This window comes from Trichosurus vulpecula, chromosome 3 (assembly GCF_011100635.1).
Source record: "Trichosurus vulpecula isolate mTriVul1 chromosome 3, mTriVul1.pri, whole genome shotgun sequence".
NCBI lineage: Eukaryota > Metazoa > Chordata > Mammalia > Diprotodontia > Phalangeridae > Trichosurus > Trichosurus vulpecula.
Window position 1 is genome coordinate 278719556 of NC_050575.1, and position 15025 is coordinate 278734580.

Here is a 15025-nt window from a genome sequence, read left to right on the forward strand (position 1 = left end):
CTTAGCATTTTTCTGACCCTGAAGTTTGGCAGTTATGGTTTGTTTTTACTGTCCATTTCCAAAATTTCCAGTGAAGATAAGATCTATCTCTCTTTAAGAGGCAGGAACAAGTGTATCCACAAGGCTTCTTTGTTTCCAGAAGCTACCTGCCTTGGTCCCTTTTGTCTCCTCAGGAGCCCTGGTATATTTATCTTTCTTGTCATCAAGCCATCAGTGAGACAGCTTCTCCCATGCTGGACTATTAACGGCCATTAACTGTCTGCTCAGGGAAATCACTTTGGAAAAATACATACTTCTCCTTCCCAAGGTTTGCTTTCTCCCATCTGCTGAATAAATCAATAAAATTCCAATATTTTTGCTGGGAAAAAGGAGGGAGTTAGATTTTTCACTTCTAAAGTCACATTTTAAAAACGAGAAATGCCTTTAATTCAGTCTATTAACAAACTATCAGATTATCACCCTCAAATATCTAGGGCTTCCTTTTTCTTCTCAAGAAACAACTAAAAATTAATGCTTTTATGTGCCAATTCTCGTCAGGCAAACTCTCAGACTTAAGCTATTAAATATGCATTCTGACATTATCAATAATACTATCATTAAAAATAGTATTACCTTAGCCTTCTACAGATTTCCCCTGGTAGAATTTATCTTTGAGTGAAGGCTTACGAAAGTAATCCTTATACACTAAATGTATTTAAATTTTCCTCACCTCATACAACCCGCTATAATATTGCTAATATGAAAGGAATGGTACAATAAATATGAATAATCCCTCTAGGATTTCTTATAAATGTATAACTAAACCCAGCATATTTTCTATTTTCATGTAAAAGTCAAAAACTTTTCATAAGGGAATTTTTACTCTAGTATGCATTATTTTCCTATGATCCAGACATATCTGATATTCTTTTCTCATTAAAAGAATTTTTGTGTGTGCTGTTTCATCCCCCTATGGCCTTCACAGAGAGAGACACAAAGCAAAGAACTGCATTACCTTTCACAGTCTTTACAATATAGCTAATGTGCTTCCATTACTAGGATTCTGTTTGAGCTTAGAAAAGAGAATAGTATCTCTACTATCCAATGTGTGGATCAAAAAGAAAAATGTTCATCTATTACCCCATTAGGAATCTGTTTACATATCTTTTTGTATAAAAAGAATACTCATAAACATGATTATATAATAATACCATTTATGTAGATTATATATATGTGTATATATACACACATTTATATACATATACATACATGTGTATGTGTGTATATATATATACATATATATATGTATATATATAAACTTTTGCTTTCAAAGCCTTTTCATATACATTTTCTTATTTGATCCTTCTCATAATCTTGGGAGGTAGGTAGGGCAGGTTCCCCCCCGCTTTTAGATGATGAACTTGACTCTTAGAAAGATTGAATCCCTAAAGTCACATGCTTAGAAAGTGGCAGAATAGTTGTTGTTTGTTTGTTTTTGTTGTTTTTGTTGTTGTTCTGAAGGTATAATCAAATTCACAGTGGACTTGGAGTCACAAGGCCTAGATTCAAGTCCTAATTCTTCCATTTATAATATAATTATTCTGTACAATTTAATTAAAATATAATAGTTCTGAGATAACAAGCAATACAAAAATGAAGCATCCCCTGCCTTTAAGGAACTTACATTCTACTTTTAATTTTTGAGAAGTATTAATAAATAGAATTGGATCCCAAAGGTACCTAGAACTATGAGCCTTGTCTTTGGGATTCCTCAAAGCAATTATCTTCCTCTAGCTTCCATTTCCTTAGAGACAGTGGTCACCTCATTTAAAATGCTACATTATTTTAATCTAAAATAGAGGCAGCTAGGTGGTACAGTGAATAGAATGATGGATCTGGAACTCAGGAAGATTTGAGTTCAAAAATTAGTCCTGTGACCCTGGGCAAGTCACTTAACTTCTCTCTGCCTCAGTTTTCTTAACTATAAAATGAGGATAATAATAGCACCTACCCCCTACCACCCAAGATTGTTGTTAGGATCAAATGAGATAATATTTGTAAAATGCTTGGCATATAGTAAGCACTTAACAAATGCTTGTTTCCCCACTTAAAATTAGAAAGAAAATTTCCACAGTTATGGAGAAGAAGCAGAGGAAGGAGTATAGTTGGCATGCATTAGTTACTTAAAAAGTCCCTGTTGTGGAATGGTCCAAAGCCGAGAGGGATAATTTAGCTTTAGCTTGAAGATGTCAATTTGTAGCTAAGTGTTTCATAACGAATAATCTTTTAGTAGGGGCTCTGGTAAACTCACAGCAAGAAAACAGACTTGAACCACTAGGGGACCTCAACCAACCCACCAGATGTCTAATTAATGCCTGCTGTCAGCTGCTCAAATGTCACTTATGGATATTCTTTCTTCACAGCCACTGTTTTAATGATAAAGATTATGCATTGATGTCACTTTGTTCCTGGGTTAATGTTGTGGTTGGTAAAATGATTGGCATAAACAGAGCTGCCAAGCACGTCATCCTTTCCAGTGAAAAGATAGTGCCATATGACCACCTCATCCTCTGTACTGGGCAGCAGTACCAGGTAAGGCGCTGTGCACGTAGGGCAGAAGCCAACGTGTTTGATGATTACCACGATTAGCGATTAATCCATTTACCGGGGCACACACTCCTCCTGTAAAGAGCGTCTCCTCTTGTGTGTGGATGGTGACAGCTGCTGTTCTGTGTCTTTAAAGCACTCTTAAAGGCATACTCGTGACCAGAATTGCATCCTGAAACCCTCCTCTCATCACATTCCAACAAAAACATTCTGCTCAAGGATAAAAATGATAACGAGTTGGAGCAATGTCACTCTTTAGTCTGTTGACTAAAAGACTAACATTTACTGCTCTTTATATCAGAGTTCAGACACAACCAGGCATGCATTTGGGGGTAAGTTAATGGATGCCTGGAAGTCTATAGTACTTGGGCTGTACAATGTGGCTCTCCACATCCGGTCCAGTAGGGATACTTACCTACCTTTAAACATTACTTGTGTTTCACTCCTTTCACCAATAGCTTTTATTCCTTTTTGAAAAGAGTTTCAATTTTCAAAGGTTATAGAGAGTTTTTTTTTCTTGAGAAAAGGATAAAAAAATAAACTGGAAAAATATTTGAAATTTAAACATTTCTTTTTCTTTTGATGTCTGCTAACCATACTGATATTTTGCTTTCTTTCTTTTCCTCTCTCCCTGGGTATGTTTCAATTTATTTTCTGCAAATTGTGCATCCTTCTCCAGTGTAGAGTTCCCTGCCACTTTGGAAGAAGCTCTGCATGGACGAAATGGCCAGGATGTTGATTGAAAAGAGCATCTGCCCATGTGTGTCCAGCTGCCCTTGTGGCATTAGCTTGTGGCACATTAAGCTCTTGCCATTTTTACAACTGGAAAAAATAAATGGAAAAGTGATCAACAGTGTTCCAATTTAATTTTTCCCTAGGATATGGGAATTAAAGGTAACCAGAATGATGTGAAAAGGGCAGTTGAATTCATGAGGGAGTTTATCTTTTTTTTTTTAATTGCTTCTTTTCCTTTCTCTCATTTATCTAGTGACCAGGCCCCAGAATTGTGAATGTTTAAATGGCTTCCTTTAACAATATGAATTTATAATTTGCAAAATTTAAGCTCAAAATATTTCTGAGCATGCTGTAACCTAACTTGGTATCAGAGTTGCCTGAACTTTAGAGAAATTAAGTGCCTTGCCCATGGTCTCATAGCTAGTTAGTATCAGGGATAGGATTTGAGCTTAGGTTTTCTTGATTATTAAGTCCAGTTTTCTATCCACTAGTCCTTTGGTGACAAACTCAAATAGAAAGGGGTCCCTGCTTGTGCAGATTGACCTGGAAAACCAAGAATTAACATTATCTATGTGGTATTGTATTTTTATTTATTTCGTTAAATATTTCCCAATTACATTTTAATCTGGTTTGGGCAGCATCAGGAAATTTTGTTGGCTACCTGCAGCTGGCCATTTTGACCCCTCTACCTCAGTAATGCTAAATATTACATGTTGTTATAAAATGTAACTCAGGACATGACAAGATTTTATAAATGGTGAAACCACAAACCATATCATTATTGGTGCAGTCCTCCAAAAAGTAGTCTTTTTGTATCTCCATACATATATTTAGAGGGGCAGAGATTAGAAGAACTAAGAGATATGAGAAAGAAAAGTGGAAACCTTTCAATTGACTTATGTGTCTCTGGATTCAATAGGATATGATTATGGCAGAAAATGGCACAACAAAAGTTGTAGTAACCAAATCTTATTTCTTGGATTCATGAACCAAAGAAAGTTAACAAAGAAGAGTCATATTTTCTTTTGTTGAGACGGGCATGAAGAATTTTCTTCAATGGGTGTGGAAGAGATAGTATAATTCTGTTTCCTTAGGTGGAAGGAAATACTAATGACTATAGAGATTTTGATGACTGAGGATGTTTACAGAGAGGGTTTCTTAGGTATATCCAAGGACCTATATTTTTTTATTGATGTGGCCTAATGGATAAGAGTAGTTTGATAAAGTTAGAGGAACGTCTTGCAGGTAGGTGATAAACATGATGACAGGTGTCACACTGAGGAATTGAGAGGTAGCATGGAATAGTCAAAAGACATGATCTCTAGTTTCAACATTGCAATTAACTTAGCATGTGAGCTTGTCACATGCTAAGGCTCTCGGAACCTCAAGTTTTTAACCTATAAATGAACATAATAATATTTTCCCAAACTACCTATAGATCAGTAAGCTTGATTTTGATTTCTGGCAAAATTCTAGAATATATTATTATAAATGTACAGTTCACCTAGATTTTATCCATGGGTCTGGCAAAAACTGTGAGGCTAACTTTGTGAACAAAGATGCAAAGATTCAGATTGGTAAATGGTTGGACCCAAATAGAAGTCATTAATAGTTTGGCTTGGAAAATGGTAAATAGTGGAATGTCCCATGTATCTGAGCTTGGCCTTCTGCTATTTAATTTTTTTACCAATGATTTGATAAACATGTAGGGGGCATGTGTATCAAATTTATAGATTACACAAAACTAGGATATAGAGTTAACAAACTTAATGATAGTCAAGAATGAAAAATATTTTGGCAGGCCGGAAGATTTTTGCCAAATATAACAAGATAAAATTTAATCAGGATAATTGTCAGATGGAGGGAGATACATAATAATCATAACTGTGAATGTAAATGGGATAAACTCAGTCATTAAGTGCAGGAGGATACAGATTGAGTTAGAAACTAAGATACAACAATATCTTGTTTTCAACAAACACTTGAAATAGAAGATACACACAGGGTTAAATTAATCTTTTATGTTTCAGCTGAAGTAAAAAAAAAAGGCAGAAGTACCATTTGTAATCTTAGTCAAAGCAATAGTAAAATAGACCTAAGTAAAAAAGATAAACAGAGAAACTATATTTTGCTAAAAGGTACCATAAACAATGAATTAATAGTCATACTAAAGACATATATACCAAATGGCATAGCTTCTAAATGGTTAAAGGAAAAGTTAAATGAATTACATGGAGAAATAGTCAGCAAAATAATAACAGTGGGTGATATAAATTCCTCCCCTCAAACCTAGACAAATCTAAATGAAAATGAATTAAAAGGCAATGAATATACCTAAGTAGAAAAGTTATGCATGATAGACTATTGGAGAATACTGAATGGGAATAGAGAGTAGTATACCTATTTTTCAACTGTGCATGACACCTTCACAAAAATTAGACTATCAGGGCTTAAAAATCTTACTAGAATGCAGAAAAGCAGAAATATTAAATTCACAGCTCCCTGACCATTTGGCAATAAAAATTGTACTCAATAAAGGGTCTTTGAAGCATAAATTAAAATTTAATTGGGAACTAAATAACAATCCTAAAGAAGGGGTAGGTCAAAGAAAAATCACAAAAATAATCATTTTCATTAAAGATAAAGATAGCCAGCAAGATAACATACCAAATTACTTGGGATTCAGCCAAAGCAGTATTTAGGGGAAGATTATATCTATAACACTTTCAATAATGAAAGAAATAGCAGAGCAACTAATTGGGCATATAACTAAAAAAAAATTAGAAAAACAACCAATCAAAACCTTCAACTAGACACCAAAATAAAAATCTTAAACATCAAGGGAGAGATTAAGAAAATTGAAAGCAAAAAATCATTTGAATTAATAAAACTAGGGGCTGGTTCTTTGAAAAAAATCAATAAAATGTAAAAGGTATTAGCTAGCTTCATTTTTTTTAAAAAGAAAAAACTAAATTTCATTTACCAAAAATGAAAAGATAAATTCACAATGAATGAATAAGAAATAAATTATTGAGTTATTTTACTCAACTCTATGCCAATAAAACCAACAATCTAAATAAAATGGATGGACATTTACAAAAATATGAATTACTCAGGTTGACAAAATATGAAATAGAGTACTAAACTTACTTTATCTCAGAAAAAGAAGCAGCACAAACAAAAATGAACTTTCAAAAGGAAAAAAACAGGATGAAATGAATTTAAAAGCTAATTTTACTGAATCTTTAAAGAACAATTCTTTCCAATGTTACATAAACTGAAAAAAAGCACAGTTCTACCCAATTCCTTCTATGACACAAATATGATTTTGATACATAAACCAAAGAGAGTCAAAACAGAGAAAAACTATAGACCAATATGCTAATAAATATTGATAAAAATTGTAAATAAAATATTAGTGAGGAGATTATAACAATCTGTCATAAAGATAATACATTATGGTGAGGTTGGATTTGTATCAGGAATGCAGGGATGTCTGAATATTATGAAAGCTATAAGCATAATTGACTGTATTAATAAGGGAATCATGTTATGATATCAATAGGTTCAGAAAGCTTTTGATAAGACTCAACACCTAATCCCAGTGGGTGTTCTTAGATACTAGAAAGCACAGGAATAAATGTCACTTTTTGAAAAATGATAAGCAGTATCAATCTAAAACCAAGAGCAAGCATTATCAGTAATGAGGATAAGCTAAAGGCCATTCCATCAAGCTCAGGGGTAAAGAAAGGATGTCTATTATAACCATAACTATTGAATATAGTGCCAGAAATGCTAGTTATAGCAATAAGACACAGAAAAGAAACTGAATTAATAAGTATAGGCAAAGAGGAAAAAATATTTTTGAAGATATCTTGGTTTACCTAGAGAACCATAATGAATTAACTAAAAAATTTATTGAAACAACGAACAACTTTACCAAAAGTTACAGGATATAAAACAAATCTCACACAGATTATCAGCATATCTGTGTATTGCCAACAAAATCCAGGAGGAAGAAAAATTCCACTTAAAATAATAACAGTATAAAATACATGTGAGTCTACTTGTCATTCTACATACACAGGAATGATATCAAAACAATTATAAAACAATCTTTGCACATATAAAGACAGATCTAGATAATTAGAGAAATATTAATTGCTCATGGGTAGACCTAGTCAATATAATAAAAATGACCATACTACCTAAACTCCTTTATGTATTTTCAGTGCCATACCAATAAAATGACCAAAGGATTACTTTATAAGGATAGAAAAACATTATAAAATATTTGGAGAAACACAAAGTCAATAATATCAAGGGAATTAATTTTTTTTAAAGTGAGAAAGAAGGGAGTTTAGTGGTACCAAATCTCAAACTATGGTACAAAGACATAATTATCAAAACAAGTTGGTACTGGGTAAGAAATAGATTGATCAGTGGAAAAGATTGGATGCACAATATACAGAGGCAAATGAGCACAGTAGATTAGTGTTCACAGGAGGTAAAATCAACAGCTTTGATTACATAAGTTTTAAAAAAAATTTGTATAAATAAAACCAATGTAGCTAAAATTAGAAAAGAAGTGGGGGCGGATCTTTGCACCAAGTTTCTCTGATAAGGGCCTCATTTCTAAGATATATAGGGAACTGAGTCAAATTTATAAGAATAAGATCCGTTTCCCAATTGATAAATGGTCAAAAGATAAGCAGTTTTCAGTGGAAAAATACAAGCTATCAATTGTCATTTGATATCAAAAGTCATATTGATTGAAAAAATGCTGTAGAACACCATCAGTTAGGATATTGAAAAGGTAATTTTTGTTCAGGTTGGACTAGATGGCTCCTGCGATCTTTTTTGATACTGAGATTCTGGGATTCTGAAGTTTTTCTTAAGGTTGTCATCAGTCAGAATAAAAAAAGATATTATTAAAGAACAGGATGATGTAATCTGGAAAGACCCTAGATTAGGAGCCAGGAAACTTGGCTTCTAAACCCAATTGTGTTCCTCACTACTTTGTATGACGGTAGGCAAGTCATTTGACCTTCCTGAGACTCAGTTTTCTCATCTGTATAATGGGAAGGTTGGACTAGATAATCTCTAGTTCTTCTTTTGTTTTAATTTTTAAATTTTTTTAGTTTTCAACATTTACTTTTATAAGATTTTGAGTTCCAAATTTTTTCTCACTCCCCTCCCCAAGAGAACAAGCAATCTAATATAGACTATACATGTACAATTATATTAAACATATTTCTACATTAGTCATGTTGTAAAAGAAGAATTAAAACAAAAGGGGAAAACCACGAGAAAGAAAAGAAAAATAGTATGCTGCAACCTGCATTCATACTCCATAGTTCTTTCTCTGGGTGTGGATAGCATTTTTCATCACGAACCTTTTGGAATTGTCTTAGATAATTGTATTGCTGAGAAGACCTAAATAGTTGATTAATGTACAATGTTGCTGTTACTGTGTACAATGTTCTCCTTGTTCTGATCACTTCACTGAGTATCAGTTCATAAAAGTCAGTCTAGGTTTTTCTGAAATCCACCTGCTCATCATTTCTTATAGCACAGTAGTATTCCATTACATTAATATACCATAACTTATTCAGCTATTCCCCAATTGATGGGCATCCCCTCAATTTCCAATTCTTTGCCACCACAAAAGAGCTGCTATAAATATTTTTGTACGTGTGGGTTCTTTTCCTTTATTTTTTTATGATTTCTTTGGGATACAGACCTAGTAGTGGTATTGCTAGATCAAAGGGTATGCACAATTTTATAGCCCTTTGGATATAGTTCCAAATTGCCCTCCAGAATGGTTTGATCAGTTCACAATGCATTAGTGTTTCAAGTTGCCCAGATCTCCTCCAACATGAATCATTTTCCTGTTTTGTCATGTTAGCCAATCAGATAGGTGTGAGGTGGTACCTCAGAGTTGTTTTCATTTGTATTTCTCTAATCAATAATTATTTAGAGCACTTTTAACATAATAGCTTTAATTTCTTCATCTGAGAGCTGCCTGTTCATATCCTTTGACCATTTATCAATTGGGGAGTGACTAGTATTCTTATAAATTTGACTCAGTCCTCTGTACTCTGTATATTTTATTAGAGACTGGCTATAAAAATTGTTTCCCAGCTTTCTGATTTCTTTCTAATCTTGGTTGCATTGACTTTGTTTGTACAGAACCTTTTTAATTTAATGCAATCAAAATTATCCATTTTGAATTTCATAATGTTCTTTATATCTTGTTTGGTCATAAATTCTTCCCTTCTCCATAGATCTGATAGGTAAACTATTCCTTTCTCTCCTAATTTGCGTATGGTATCACCCTTTATGTCTAAATAATGTACCCATTTTGACTTTCTTTTGGTATATAGTGTATGATGTTAGTCTATGCCTAGTTTCTGCTATACTATTTTCCAGTTTTCCCAATAGTTTTTGTCAAATATTTAGTTCTTATCCCAGAAATTGGAGTCTTTGGGTTTATCAAATAGTTGATTACTATACTCACCAACTGCTATGTCTTGTGTACCTAACCCATTCCATTGATCCACCACTCTTATTTTTTAGCCAATACCAAGTAGTTTTGATAGTTACTGCTTTATAATAGTTTTAGACCTGGTACAGATAGGCCACCTTCTCTTTCATTTCTTTTCACTAATTCCCTTGATATTGTGGACCTTTTGTTCTTCCACATGAACTTTATTACTTTTCCTAGCTCTATAAAATAAATTTTTGGTAGTTTAATTGGCATGGCACTGAATAAGTAAATTAATTTAGGTTGAATTGTCATTTTTATTATATTAGCTCAGCCCACCCATGAGCAGCTGATATTTTTCCAATTATTTATATCTGACTTAGAAAAAGCTTTGTGTGAAAAGCTTTTGTAATTGTGTTCATATGGTTCCTGGGTTTGTCTTGGCAGGTAGACTCCCAAGTATTTTATATTGTCTACAGTTATTTTAAATGGAATTTTTCTTTTTATCTCGTTGCTGGGCTTTGTTAATATTATATAGAAATGCCCATGATTTATATGGGTTTATTTTATATCCTGTAACTTTGCTAAAGTTTTTATTTATTTCAGGTAGTTTTTTAGTTGATTCTTTAGGATTCTCTAAGTATACCATCATATCATCTACAAAGAGTGATAGTTTTGTTTCTTCATTGCCTATTCCAACACCTTCAATTACTTTTTCTTCTCTTATTGCTAAAGCTAACATTTCTAGTACAATATTAACTAACAGTGGTGATAATGTACATCCTTGTTTTACCTCTGATCTCACTGATAATGCTTCTAGCTTATCCCATTACATATAATGCTTGCTGATAGTTTTAGATCAATGCTATTTATCATTTTAAGGAAAACTCTGTTTATTCCCATGCTTTCTAGGGCTTTTTAATAGGAATGGATGCTGTATTTTGTCAAAAACTTTTTCTGCATCTATTGAGATAATCATATATTTTCTATTAGTTTTGTAGTTGATATGGTCAATTATGCTGATAGTTTTCCTAATATTGAACCAGACCTGCATTCCTGGTATAAATCCCACCTTGTCATAGTATATTATCCTCATGACAAGTTGCTGTAATCTCTTTGCTAATATTTTATTTAAAATATTTGCATCAATATGCATTGGGGAAATTGGTCTATAATTTTCTTTCTCTGTTTTGGCTCTTCCTGGTTTAGGTATAGCACCATATTTGTAGCATAAAAAGAATTTAGTAGGACTACTTCTTCACCTATTTTCCAAATAGCTTATATAGTATTGGAATTAATAAATGTTTGGTAGAATTCACTTGTACATCCATCTTGCCCTGGGTTTTTTTCCTTAGGAAGTTCATTGATGGTTTATTCAATTTCTTTTTCTGAAATGGGGTTAAGTATTTTATTTCCTCTTCTGTTAATCTGGGAATTTATATTTTTGTAAATATCCATCTATTACACTTAGATTAACAGATTTATTAGCACACAATTGGGCAAAATAGCTCCTAATCATTGTTTTAATTTCCTCTTCATTGATGTTAAATTCACACTTTTCATTTTTGATACTGGTAATTTGTTTTTTTCTTTTTTAACATCAAATTAACCAAAGGTTTATCTATTTTATTGTTTTTTTCATAAAGTCAGCTCCTAGTTTTATTTATTAGTTCAATAGTTTTCTTAATTTTCATTTTATTAATCTCTCCTTTGATTTTCAGAATTTCTAACTTGTTATTTTGGGGGATCTTTAATTTGTTCTTTTTCTAGCTTTTTTAGTTGCATGCCCAATTCGTTGATCTCCTCTTTATTTTATTCATGTTAGCATTGAGAGACATAAGATTTCCCCTAAGAACTGCTTTGGCTGCATCCCATAAGTTCTGGTATATTGTCTCATTATTGTTATTCTCTTGGACAAAGTTATTAATTGTTTCTATGATTTGTTGTCTGAGCCAATTATTCATTAGGATTAGATTATTTCGATTCCAATTAATTTTTAGTTTATCTTTCCATGGCCCTTTAGTACATATAATTTTCATTGCATCATGATCTGAAAAGGATCCATTTAATATTTCTGCCTTTTTGCACTGGATTGTAAGGTTTTTCTGCCTTAATGCATGGTTAATTTTTGTTTAGGTGCCATGTACTCCTGAGAACCTTTCTGTCCCTATTCAGTTTTCCTCAGAGGTCTATCATATCTGATTTTTCTAAAATTCTACTCATCTCCTTAACTTCTTTCTTGTTTATTTTGTGGTTAGATTTATTTAGTTCAGAGAAGGGGAGGTTGAGGACCCCCACTAGTATAATTTTGCTGTCTATTTCTTCCTGTAATTCCATTAACTTCTCTTCTAAGAATCTGGATGCTATATCACTTGGCACATATATGTTTAGTATTGATAGTACTTCATTGTCTGTGGTACCTTTTAGGAAGATTTCCTTCCCTATCTCTTTCAATTAGATCTATTTTTGCTTTTGCCTTGTCGGAAATCAGGATTGCTACCCTGCCTTTTTTTTTTACTTCAATTCAAGCGATATATATTCTGCTCCAGCCTTTTACCTTTACTCTGTATATGTCTCTCTGTTTCAAATGTATTTCTTGTAAAAACATATTGTAGAATTATGTTTTTTTAATCCACTCTGCTGTCCGCTTCCATTTTATGGGACAGTTCATCCCATTCACTTCTTTTTTGTTGTTTTTTTTTTTTGGCAGGGCAATTGGGGTTAAGTGACTTGCCCAAGGTCACATAGCTAGTACATGTGTCGAGTGTCTGAGGCCAGATTTGAACTCAGGTACTCCTGACTTCAGGGCTGGTGCTCTACTCACTGTGCCACCTAGCTGCCCCTGATCCCATTCACTTCCATAGTTATGATTACTGTGTCTTTCTCTCCATCCTATTTCCCCCCTTGTTTATACTTTTCTCTCTTTTTACCCTTTCCCTCCTCACCAGTGTTTTGCTTCTGACTACTGCCTCCCTCAATTTGCCCTCTCATCTATCAGCCTCCCTCCCTATTTTTCCACTTTCCCCTATTACTTCTGCCCTCCCTTCTATCCACCCCTCTCTTTTTTTCTTTCCCATTTGTCCTCCTACTGCCCTAAAGGGTAAGATAGATTTCTATAACCAACTGAATACATTTGTTATTCCTGCTTGAGCTAAATCCAAGGAGAGTAAGGTTCAAACAATGCTTGCCTCCCTTTCTTTCCCTCCACTGTAATAAGTCTTTGTACCTCTTTATGTGATGTATTTACCCTTTTCTGCCTCCTCCTTTCCTCTCCACCCAGTACAGTCCTTTTTTTTCACCCCTTAATTATTTTTTTATCATCACATCAAAATTAACTTACATCCACACTCTCTATCGATGTATACCCCTTCTAATTGCCCTAATAAAGACACAGTTCTCAAGAGTTACAAGTATCATCTTCCTGTGTAGGAATGTAAACAGTTTAACCATATTGAATAACATTTTTTTTCTTTCCTGTTTACCTTTTTATGCTTCTCTTGAGTCTTGTATTTGAAGACCAAATTTTCTGTTCAGCTCTGGTTTTTTCATCAGGAATGATTGAAAGTCTCCTATGTTATTGAATGTTCATCTTTTTCCCCAAAAGATTATGCTCAGTTTTTCTGGGTAGTTGATTCTTGGTTGTAATCTAAGCTCCTTTGCCTGCTGGAATGTCATCTTCTAAGCCCTCCGATCCTTTAAGGTAAAAGCTTCTAAGTCCTGTTATAATCCTGACTGTAGTTCCATGATATTTAAATGCTCGCAGTATTTTCCCCTTGACCCAATAATTCTGGAATTTGGCTACAATATTCCTTGTAGTTTTCATTTTGGGATCTCTTTCAGAAGGTGATTGGTAGGTTCTTTCAGCTGCTATTTTACCCCCTGGTTCTAAGATATCAGGGCAATTTCACTTGATTTCTGGAAAGATGCTGTCTAGGCTCTTATTTTTTTGATCATGGCTTTCAGGTAGTCCACAATAATTCTTAAATTATCTGTCCTGGATCTATTTTTGAGGTCATTTGTTTTTCCAATGAGGTATTTTACATTTTCTGTTTTTTCATTCTTTTGACTTTGTTTGACTGATTCTTGATATTTCATAGAATCATTAGCTTCCACTTGCCCAATTCTAATTTTTAAGGAATTATTTTCTTTGGTTAGCTTTTGTACCTCCCTTTTCATTTGGCCAGTTCTACTTTTTAAGGAGTTGTTTTCTTCAGTGGATTTTTTCCCCCATTTTTAAAGAATTGTTTTCTTCAGTCCATTTTTGTCTTTCCTTTTCTAAGCTGTCGACTTCTCTTGCATACCTCTCATTTCCTTTCCCAGTTTTTCTTTTACCTCTCTAATTTGACTTTGAAAATCCTTCTTGAGCTCTTTCAAGAAGGCTTTTTGGCCTTAAGACCAATTCATATTCCCCTTTGAGTTTTCAGATTCAGATATATTGGCAATGTTGTCCTCTGGAGTTTGAGTTTGTATCTTCTTTGTAACCATAGTAACTTTCTATGGTTAATGTTCATTTTTACTTCTCGCTCATTATTTCTGCCTATTTGATGGCTTTTAAAATTGAGCTTTCCTGCTGGAGTACAGGGGATACTGTTCCAAGCTTCTTATGCTGGAGCCCAGGGGCCTGGTTACTGGCTTTATGTGCTGGGGCCTCAGGTGCTGGCAGCTGTAGGCTGTAGGAGTCTGGCAGCTTACCTGCTGCTGAGCTAGGGTATTAGTGGTGGTGTCTGGCAGGTGGAGTTTTCTGCATTTCCCTGGGGCTACACTGAAGTACATGGAGGTCTGGCCACTGGAGGATGCCTACCCACTAGGGGCTACACTGAAGCACATGGTGGTGCTCAGAGTCTGCCAGTTCCCCTGGCTATGCTAAGGCACATGGGGGTCCTGGTGTTGGTGTTTGCCTGCTCCTCCACACTGGGGCTCAGGATTCCCCACTGGTTTGCTGAGGTGGGGCTTGCTGTTAGCTTGCTGGAACTCCTGCTGTCCTGGATTATGCTCCCCTTTTACCTGAATGATATGGACCTTTTTTGCCAATCCGCCAAGTCTCCCGGGCTAAAAGACTGCTCTACCTTGTCTTTCCACTGGCTCCACTATTCCAGGATTTGTTCTGGGGCACTATTTTATGGTTGTTTGGAGGTAAATATGGGAGAGTTCCAGTAATTTACTGCTTAATCTGCCATCTTGCCTCCCGGAAGTCCCTCCAGTTCTTCTTGTCCTAAC

At 34.3% G+C, this 15025-nt stretch overlaps 1 protein-coding gene across 1 annotated transcript in view; it reads left to right on the forward strand.

Moving 5' to 3' along the window:
- Positions 1–15025, forward strand: part of CFAP61 (cilia and flagella associated protein 61) — a 362517-nt gene that overhangs the window by 222012 nt on the left and 125480 nt on the right. Inside the window, exon 24 of the mRNA XM_036749971.1 lies at positions 2403–2571. Coding sequence (XP_036605866.1) covers positions 2403–2571 — 169 coding nt within the window. The remainder of the gene's footprint in view (positions 1–2402; positions 2572–15025) is intronic.